General features: G+C 37.9%; 2 protein-coding genes across 6 annotated transcripts in view; both read left to right on the top strand.

Annotated features, from left to right (window-relative positions):
* The first annotated feature begins 268 nt into the window (after positions 1-268).
* On the top strand, positions 269-2475 carry LOC148905810 (uncharacterized). Its single transcript, XM_089039055.1, has 4 exons — positions 269-1032; positions 1189-1286; positions 1580-2092; positions 2211-2475. The coding sequence occupies exons 1-4, from the start codon at positions 681-683 to the stop codon at positions 2349-2351; spliced, it is 1104 nt and encodes a 367-aa protein (XP_088895181.1). The 5' UTR covers positions 269-680; the 3' UTR covers positions 2352-2475.
* A 3861-nt stretch (positions 2476-6336) lies between these two features.
* The window catches only part of LOC116299567 (uncharacterized), a 69323-nt gene continuing 65551 nt past the window's right edge, over positions 6337-10108 (top strand). For all 5 annotated transcript variants that reach the window (XM_089039177.1, XM_089039176.1, XM_089039175.1 and 2 more), the window contains exon 1: positions 6337-6898. In XM_089039177.1, coding sequence (XP_088895303.1) covers positions 6600-6898 — 299 coding nt within the window. In that variant the 5' untranslated portion in view covers positions 6337-6599. The remainder of the gene's footprint in view (positions 6899-10108) is intronic.

Raw genomic sequence — 10108 nt, 5'->3', positions numbered from 1 at the left:
TGTTATTCTATTATCATTGCTTCGACGACCTTCGCCCACCACAACACCCAGCCCACACCCCCCACGTGCCAAAAAACCACAGCAAGACCAAGTCACAACCCAAAACGCAACTTCTTCCCCTCTTACACTACCATTTCAAAACATGCTTTTTCGCAATCTTACACACCAACACTCTTCCACCCACACTCTTGCAAGCCCCAAATCACCTCCCTACCCTCTCCAAATCCCACCCAAACTCCAACAAACCTCACTGCGCATGACCCAACCACACGTAAACAAACCCACTCTCAAGATGGCCGCACGTTCCAACGCCAAACTACCGCCAACCTCGGCCGCTCTCTTCCCTCAACTCTACCTCACCCCGCCGCACACTCCAGCCAAACTACACCCAACAGCTAACCAACCAACTCATGCTTCTTTCGACGCCCTTTCCAACCACTCGCACTCATCAGCTTTTCAGTACTTTTTGTACATACTACACAATCTACGATCTGGAGTTGCCAAACGTACGCTTCTACGAACATTCCACCAGCAAAAACCCACGTCACATTGACGTAAATCATTTCGCAGTCCCCTTCTACAAAATACCTTTGCACAACCACTAAGTCAGTTTCTTCTCTCTTTCAGCCACAGGTCACATCGATCTCCTTCCACGAGCTTGTTCGCCCTCCCTCAGTACTATGGCTCTAAACCTACTTGGAGACTACTCTTCCTGCACCACCGACGACAGTGCCAGTGATGACGGTCACGATTTCCTTGGGCTAACAACCAGCACCATCGTCACGCCACACTCCAACCAGCACAACAGTCCTTTTTCCAGCGACGATGACTGCGGCGAACTAACAGCAGCCTCGACTACCACTTCCAACACCAGGCGCGGCAAATACGCTCTCACCTTCGTGGCGCTGCCCACCGTCATGAAAGTGTTTTTCAAAGAACTGAGGTCCCATTTCACCAAGCCCGTCAACTTGACAAGACAAAAACCGCCAGTCTCGCAAAGTACCTACGCAAAAGCCCAAGAAAGACTTCTCTGTAAGTTCTACAGCTAGCTAGCTAGCTAGCTAAGCTTTTATGCATTTCATGTCTTGAACTTTGAGTTGATTTGATGTAGTGTTTGTGTAATTCACTGACTGCATAGATTACATTCTAGCACTGAGTTTTTTCACTTTTTTATTTCTCCACGTGTAGGCTTTCTTGGCTTTGCCTTCAACCACCTGGGGCTGGAACTGACGCCTGACCTTTTCTTGAGACTCAAGGTCATTGAGCAATATTTGACCTATTTGAAGGTAAGAAATTAAGGACAGCTTTCCTAGTTTTCATTTCCAACAGCTCCAACAACATTCATTTATGTATTGTGCAACAATTCTTCATGCTCTCATCTAAAACATGAATTACAAACTATTTTGACCCTGCTATTTTTCCTTCTTCATCTTATTTATTGACATATATTCTTGCGATGATCAATTTATTACCTGTATCCATTTTCTAAAGTCATTCAACAACAATGATGTTTCGAAACTTCGCCCGCATTACAGCTTGAAAGAAACTAATTTACCGTTACTGAATTGACTCGTTTCAGCAAGTCAGGCGATTATCTTCGAACACCTTGGCTAACCACGCCGCTGCCATTTTGTATCCAGCTAAATTCATGCACCCAGAGCAGTCACCAGATTTCACTGATGTTCCTGTCATCAAACAGCTTCGTGGACAGGTGGCCAACCTGCAGAGGGTTGGCCACAAAGAAACCCCTTCTTCCAAAGAAGATCTCGAATCCCTCAACAGGTGGCTGGACTGGAGCGAGATTGTGGCTACGGTTGCTCTGCAGAAGGAGAGGGTGGACATGGCTCGGACAGCAGACACCAGAGCCAGGGAGAGTGCAGACCTTTTACTCCTTTCGCTCTATGTTTTGATACCGCCAAGCCGGGGACTTGAAATAAGAACCCTAGAACTGTTGCCTCAAGCACTGACCATGGCCAGCCCAGAAACTGCCAACAAGAACCTGGTACAATTGCATGAGGATGGCTCTGTCACACTGAAATTCCAAAACTACAAAACAAGAAAGACTTATGGTACAGACACTACTGTTCTGCAGGTAGGTAAAACACTAGGCTGCTTCCTCTCCTTCAAAATTATTTTGTCTGCGTCATGCATCTATAATAGTATTGCAATAACAATAGCATTGCTTAAATCCTCTCTGCCTCTCTTTGCAGAATGACCATGAACTCTGCCATATACTGCAAGACTACGTGAAAAAACACAGGCCAAAGTTGGTCAATGACAGCAGCAAAAATTTCTTGCTTTTGGTAAGTTTTCAACTTCACTGTCTTCATAGTTGTACCTTGGGGTGGTGATCTTTGACCAATCTTCTCAAGGAGGGTAGTCATTTTGAAATATATACCCTATGTGGGGTTCTGGTTTTCACCACAATCACCTTTCCATGGGTCACACTTAAAAGTGCAAAGGACCAACCCCAACCCTAAACCCTAACCCTAACCCTAACCCTAAACCCTAACCCTAACCCTAACCCTAACCCTATGGGTTTACTTGTGATATATGACTAAGGTACCCGATCAAAACCCTAGAAGGGGATTATGTAAGGCCTTGATGGATGGATGTCATCTTATGCTTTACGCGTAGGCCAGCGTCAGGACTAGACGGCAATGACGTTTGAGTGACATCTGTTGAATATTCAATGAGAAAGGGATCGTCAAACTTAGGGCTTCCAGTCATGGCACTTAACCCTAAGTGCTAACCCTAACTTTCATCCCATGAGGAATCATGTAACCCTTGATGCCTGGATGTCATGTTTTGATGTACCTGTATTCGTATTTCTGATATATAACTTCCAGGGTATAGGGTACAGGGTATAGATATAGAGTATAAGTATAGAGTATAGGTATAGAGTATAGGTATAGGGTATAGGTATAGGGTAAAGGTATAGGGTTAGGGTATTAGGTATAGGTATAGGGTAAGGGTATGAGGTATAGGTATAGGGTATAGGGTATAAGGTAAGGGTATAAGGTGAGGGTATAGGGTATAGGGTATAAGGTAAGGGTATAAGGTAATGGTGTAAGGTATAGTGTATAGGGTATAGGGTATAAGGTAAGGGTATAGGGTATAGGGTATAAGGTATAAGGTAAGGGTATAAGGTAATGGTGTAAAGTAAGGGTTTAGGGTATAGGGTAACTGTCTAAGATATAGGGTATAGGGTATAAGGAAAGGGTGTAAGGTAAGGGTGTAAGGTAAGGGTGTAAGGTAAGGGTATAAGGTAATGGCGTAAGGTATAGGGTATAGGGTATAGGGTATAAGGTAAGGGCATAAAGTAAGGGTGTAAGGTAAGGGTATAGGGTATAAGGTAATGGTATAAGATATAGGATGTAGGGTATAGGGTAAGGGTGTAAGATATATGGTGTAGGGTACAGGGTATAGTGTACAGGGTATAGTGTAGGGTTTAGGTTATAGTGTAGGGTATAGGGTATAGGGTATAGTCTAAGGGTATAAGGTATAAGGTATAAGATAAGGGTTAGGGTTAGGGTACAGTGTAAGGGTATAGTTTAAGAGTATAAGGGTATAAAGTATAAGGGTATAAGGGTATAAGGGCATAAGGTATAAGGGTATAAGGTATAAGGTATAAGGTATAACCCTAAGGTATAAGGTGAAAGGTATAAGGTATAAGGTATAGGCTATAGGCAAAGGGTATAAGATAAGGAATTAAGATAGTAAGTAAGTAATAGTAAGTAATAGTAAGTAATAGTAAGTAATAGTAAGTAATAGTAAGTAATAGTAAGTAATAAGTATAGTAACTAGTAAGTAATAGCTAAGTACTAGTACGTAATAGTAAAGTAATAGTTAGTAATAGTAAGTAATAGTAAGTAAGTAATAGTAAGTAAGTAAGTAATAGTAAGTAAGTAAGTAAGTAATTAAGTAAGTAAGTAAGTATAAGTAAGTAAGTAAGTAAGTAAGTATAGTAAGTAAGTCAGTAAGTAGAGTAAGTAAGTAATAGTAAGTAAGTAAGTAATAGTAAGTAAGTAAGTAAGTAATAGTAAGTAAGTAATAGTAAGTAAGTAATAGTAAGTAAGTAATAGTAAGTAAGTAAGTAAGTAAGTAAGTAAGTAATTAAGTAAGTAAGTAATTAAGTAAGTAAGTAAGTAATTATAAGTAAGTAAGTAATTATAAGTAAGTAATTATAAGTAAGTAAGTAATAGTAAGTAAGTAATAGTAAGAAGTAAGGGTAATAAGGGTAGTATGGGTAGTAAGGGTAGTAAGGGTAGTATGGGTAGTATGGGTAGTATGGGTGGTAAGGGTAAAAAGGGTTTTGAGGGTGGTAAGTGTAGTGAGGGTGGTAAAGGTAATAAGGGTATTAAGGGTAGTGAGGGTAGTGAGGGTAGTGAGGGTGGTAAGGGTGGTAAAGGGTAGTAAGGGTAAGATTGAGTGAAAGTTGTTTATTGTTGAATGATTTCCAGCCGTCATTCAAAACAGGGGAAAGCTGTAAATATATACTTTTATTGAGTAAAGGGATACTTTTATTGAGTTATTGATAGTTTGTAGTACAGCTTGCCTTAAGGACATTACCTCTTAGCAGTGTGGTTGCAAGCCTTTGAATATTGAATGAGATATAGAACTTATTCAAAACAGGGGAAAGCTTTAAAGGGATTCTTCTATGCAGTTATTCATAGTTCATCATAAGGCCTATGCTCTGGACAACCCTTTATAGCAGTTGGACTGGAAGTCATTGATTATTCAATGATTTATAGAGGTTATGCTAAATAGGGGAAAGCTGTAAGGTGATACTTCTATAAGTAATTGATATCTCATCCTAAACCCCACCCTCACCCATTGTCATATGAATGGATGAAGAATATCATTCGCATGCATCCAAAGTCTCTTTTATTTGATCTTCACATTCACCTTGCATAGCATACATAGTATACATAGTGTACATTGATCTTATATGTCATAGATATTACTTACTCTATGCATGCACTGAATCAGGACTGAATAATAATGGAATAATAATAATAATAATCAGAACTAAATCAGAATATTGATGTCTTCAAAAGAATGAACTTATTGAATGAATTATTAATATTATTATTGTTATTAATATTATTATTGTTATTCTCAATAGCTGGAGGGCAAACCTTTTGGTTAAAAAACTCTATAAATAAATAGAAACAAAAGTGTAGTAGTTGAAATCATGAATGAGGCAGTTTATTGTCAACATTAAATAATTTTACAATAGTGATATTGTTTAATAATAGCGGTCAGTGTTGGTTGGAGTTCAAATGCTACATGGACTCCGCTAGCTGAATTATTTACTTCTAAAATAATTGTTATTAGAATGGTTTACGTTGTCTTCCTTTCTACTTTGATGTCAACATTGTATGCAATAAAGACCTATTATTATTATTAATTCATCCTTTGATGTAGAGAGAATCAATCACTCATATAAGTAAGCTGCTTTCCCTATTTGTTGTTGTTATTTGTGATCGTCTAAATATCAAGAATTAAAAGTAACTTAAACAATAACATTGAGCGAGCCGCTTAGCGCTTTCGAATCCATAATAAATCACTGCTGTTTGTAAATAAATCAAGAACTGGGAATAAAAGCTAGCTGGCCACTAAGCGAATCAAAGATATATAAAGTATCCATATCTTAGAATAAAGAAACACTTGAAATATCAAACTAGTTGGGTCTTGACTTGAGGCTTCGAAGTATTGATTGTTTGTTTGATTGAGTTGTTTGTTCAAGCGATTCGCCGCTTGAGCTAGTCGAATGGCTGGCTGTTGACAGATCGAAGAAGCTTGATATCAATGTTATCCAGCTCACTGACTGACTGAATGAATGGCTAGCTGTTGACAGAACGAAGAAGCTTGATATCTAGCTGACTGACGGATTGAATGAGCTCCAGCTCGCAAGGAAGAGAGTTCAGTTCGCCTTCGCATCGATCTATCGATCGATCTGTTTATCGAAGCAGTCCTTTCTTGCCGTAAGTTGTTCGCAGTTTAGAAGGAGTAAAAGCCCTTGAAGTCAATAAATGAGCGCCTTTCAGCATCCTCAGCACCATATAGAACCAATATCGAAGTCGATAAAGCTTGTGCGATCGAAGAAAAGTCGAGTAAAAAAGTCTTCTTTACGAGCGAATTTTGCAAACGGCTCTGTTATTGAGCGATAAAAAACAGTGTCTAGACACCTTAATGGGTTTTGTCTAGAGAGAAAAAAGCCCTCTCACTGCAGAAGAGAGTACGTGATCACCGACACGTCATCACGAGGCCCCAAGCCTGATGTCTAGATAGACGCGCGTGCCCAACTTTAGGCGCCAAAACAACCAACTGTTGGCTTAGGGCTAACGGCCCCCTTAATAACTGATGAAGAAAACACAGGGAACCCAACCAAATGGCCAACCGGCATAGCCCCCTCCTACTCTGTAAAGGAAGTACAAGTCTTTGGCCACCCTCCAACTAGCTCGTCGCCCTTGGGCCACACCTTCACTGGCCTCTCAAACTCCCTGTGAGGGTGCCCAAACACCGATCAAGCCACCAGGTCTGGCCCTACATGGTAGTAGCACCAATACTAAACTGCGTAAAAGCCCCTATTGATGGCCAAAAAAAACCCACCTATTGCTGACCATGCAAGCCCCTCTACACACTTCTTCGTGCAGAGATACATTGCTGCCTTCATTAGGCTTAATGATGCCTTCGGGCACCTCATGGCTGATCTATTCCCTTCCCCTTCTTCTTCTACCGACCAGCGACGAGCGAGCGAACGGACGGGCTCGATACCAACTCTCTCTTTATACGCGGCCTATATGCAAATCTCCAATACTGAACGCCATCTTGTTTACCACACTTCTTCTGCTCCCTACTTCCTTCCAATACACCCTCCTCAACAACCCAGGTAAGCTTCCTTCATTGTTTTTAAAAGTGCTACACTGCAAACACTCTTTTGTTGGCTTAGCATGCTTCAGCAGTTGCACACTTCCACTGTTTCTACTCTTCATTACATTACCATTGTTATATTTATATTATTTCTCCTCTATTACGATGTATAGCCTTAGTTTTGGCATAATACAAAGCCATTTTTTGCCTTTTATGAATGCCTACGGCCTAAATGAACTCTAACTTTTTGCGTTAGCCGCTAGTCATTGCTTTTTGTACTTCTTTTGACCACCTTTTCAATTCAATTACTTGAATGTGAACATTTACAAAAAACATATACATTTTTTATTTTTAATAAATTATACTTTTATTATTTAACTATTTTATCATTCTTACTATCAATAGCAACATAGGGTTGTTGGTAGAGTGCAAACCATTAAGCCCTCAAACACTAATAACTAAATAGTACTCAATACTACTAAATACTTCGAATTATCTATTCTTATATTAAGTTTCTTATATTGCTAAGTGCTTCAGCTATTTCAATGCACTACTTAAGGGTTATCATGTTTGCATATTACATTGATGTCCTAAACCACCGCCTTCAGATTTACATTCATATTAACCCCTGTATGCTGGCCCATCGTTCTCATACAAAAATTATGACAACAATATGAAAGAAAAATTCAAAGTGAAAAAAAATAACTTTGAAAAATATAAATAAAATTAAGAATGAATTAATTAAATCAAATTATTTTTTTTATTTTTCATTTTATTTTCATTTTTCATTTCATTTTTCTTTTTCTTTTTCTTTTTCCAAGTTCTTTTTCTTTACTTACCCAGTGTTCTTTTATTGAAATCATCCGTGACATTCAATCTTGTGGGTCGGCCCTGTGTTCTCATAGACAGCGGTATGCAAGAGCAGCAGTTCACTGACCAAATCAAAGTGGCATCTGGTGAAAACATCACTGATTGCATGAATTTTTTTTTTAACCTCAATTTTATTCTATTTTCTTTTTCTTTTTTTTTCTTCTTCTATATTTATATTTTTCATTTTATTTCCATTTTTAATTTCATTTTCATTAAATCAAATTGATTTTTTTATTTTTTATTTTATTTTCATCTTTCATTTTATTCTTCATTTCATTTTTCATTTTATTTATATTTTTCAAAGTTATTTTTCTTTACTTTGAATTTTTCTTTCCTTGTTGTCATTATTTTTCTATGAGAACGATGGGCCTTCATACACAAGTATTCATGTTGCTATTTATAGATTTTTTAAACTTTCCCCTTATTTCAATAATACATTGTTCTGTGCATCTGCTTTTTTTTTATGAGTCAGAATTGAAATTCATTCAAAATTTTATCTTTTTCAATATAACCTAATAGTTGCTGATAAACTAGTTTCTCAAATATTTTTGAGAATGTTGACATAATAGATATCGGTCTATAGTTAGTAGGGTCGGAGGTATCTACTTCTTTAGGAACTGGTGTTACCTTTCAAAGACTATGCTACAATTCCTTGTACAAGTGATAAGTTCCATATTTCAAGCTAGTTAAATGGCCCTAACCCTAATTCATTACTCATTTACTTTGAAAATATTTTGATACAATGAATTGGAATCCCAATTGATGACTCTTTCGCATCTACATTATCAGATATTATATCTTGCACTTCATTAGTGAGTATACCTCGGAACAAAGCTATTTAGATACGATCTTTAATGTAATTTGATGGATCTGTTTAGGTCTTAGAAATTTTGTAGTGTTTTTTGGTGGTCCTCTCTTTCCTTAGATATAACAAAATTCGGTCCTCCCCTAAATAATTGCACAATTTTTTCTGGCCCTCCCCTCCCCCACAACTTATTATTTAGGATGACTATGGCAAGCCAATGGTAGCAATATTTCATACACAAATAAAATATTTCATCCACAAATACAATATTAAAATCATGGCTTAATTATTTATAAGCGAAAAAAAAAAATTTCATCTAAACTTTAATCTTTTTATTTATTCCTTTTTACATTTTCTGAAGTTTAAAATTTTTATTTAATTCTAACAGATTTTTATTTCAACTTCATAAATATCTTTACATTTTCATTTAATATTCCTGGGACGGGCTCGGCCAAATCCGTCTAGGAACGAGATTCCAAAGCTAACAGCAAAAATGGCTTTCATACCTGACCGATATTATTTTTAATGACCGATACTATTTTCTATATATATAAACAATCTTCCAGCTAAACTACAGTCCAAAGTTCGACTATTTCAAAGGCGGATCCAGCCAAAATTTTAGGGGAGGGGGGACTAATTGAGTTTCTTCCGTCAACACAACGGAAAACAAAAGCATCGGTTTTTTCTGCTGAAGGGGGGGGGGACTTCAGCCCCCCTTTGCCCCCCCCCCCCTTCCCTGGATCCGCCCTTGTATTTCCGGATGATACTATTGTGTATATGACTGTGACTATTGAAACTGATGCTGCCACCATACAGAAAGATCTTAAACTTCTTGAAGAATGGGAAAATAAGTCGCAGATGTCTTTCCACCCTGACAATATAATGTGCTTTGAGTCACACGGCGTAGGAAGCCTCTAATCTATGATTACCTCCTACACAACCAGACCCTTAAGGAAAAAGATGCAGTTAAGCACCTTGGTGTCACTGTACATCATAAGCTCTCTTGCAATGAACATATATGCTCTGTATTCAAGAAAGCAAATTCATCCACAGCCTTTCTGAGATGAAACTTGCAAATTCACCAAAAACTCATCAAAGCTAACGCATACAATACCCTTTTTCGTCCTCAAATTGAGTATGCGTCTACTGTGTGGGACCCTTTTACCCAAGTGAACCAAAATAAGACCGAAATGCTTCATAGAAGAGCAGCCACATTTGATTGTAACGACTACAGCCGTGAAGCAAGTGCCACTGCGATGTTGGAAGAGCTTGGTTTGCGCAGTCTTAAGCAGCGCAGAGCTGACCATTGATTAGTTTTGCTGTACAATATTTTTTTAAAATTATAAACAACTGTACAAAATAATGTTTTTTATCGTAAACAACTTAGTTGTTGTAGATCTCTGTAATGAACTGATACCCTTGGCAAGAAACTTAAGAAATAATCACAACAGATCCTTTAAAATTCCTCTCGAGAAAAAAAGATATATACAATAAAGCTTTCTACCATGCAAAATAAATCAATGAAACAATAATCAAACCGCTGAATTAGTCACA

Source organism: Actinia tenebrosa, unplaced genomic scaffold, assembly GCF_029948245.1.
Source record: "Actinia tenebrosa isolate PJP-AT-01 unplaced genomic scaffold, QUT_ActTen_1.0 PGA_scaffold6__47_contigs__length_16458017, whole genome shotgun sequence".
In the NCBI taxonomy this organism is placed as follows: Eukaryota; Metazoa; Cnidaria; class Anthozoa; order Actiniaria; family Actiniidae; genus Actinia; species Actinia tenebrosa.
This window is presented reverse-complemented; position numbering and strand designations above follow the sequence as displayed.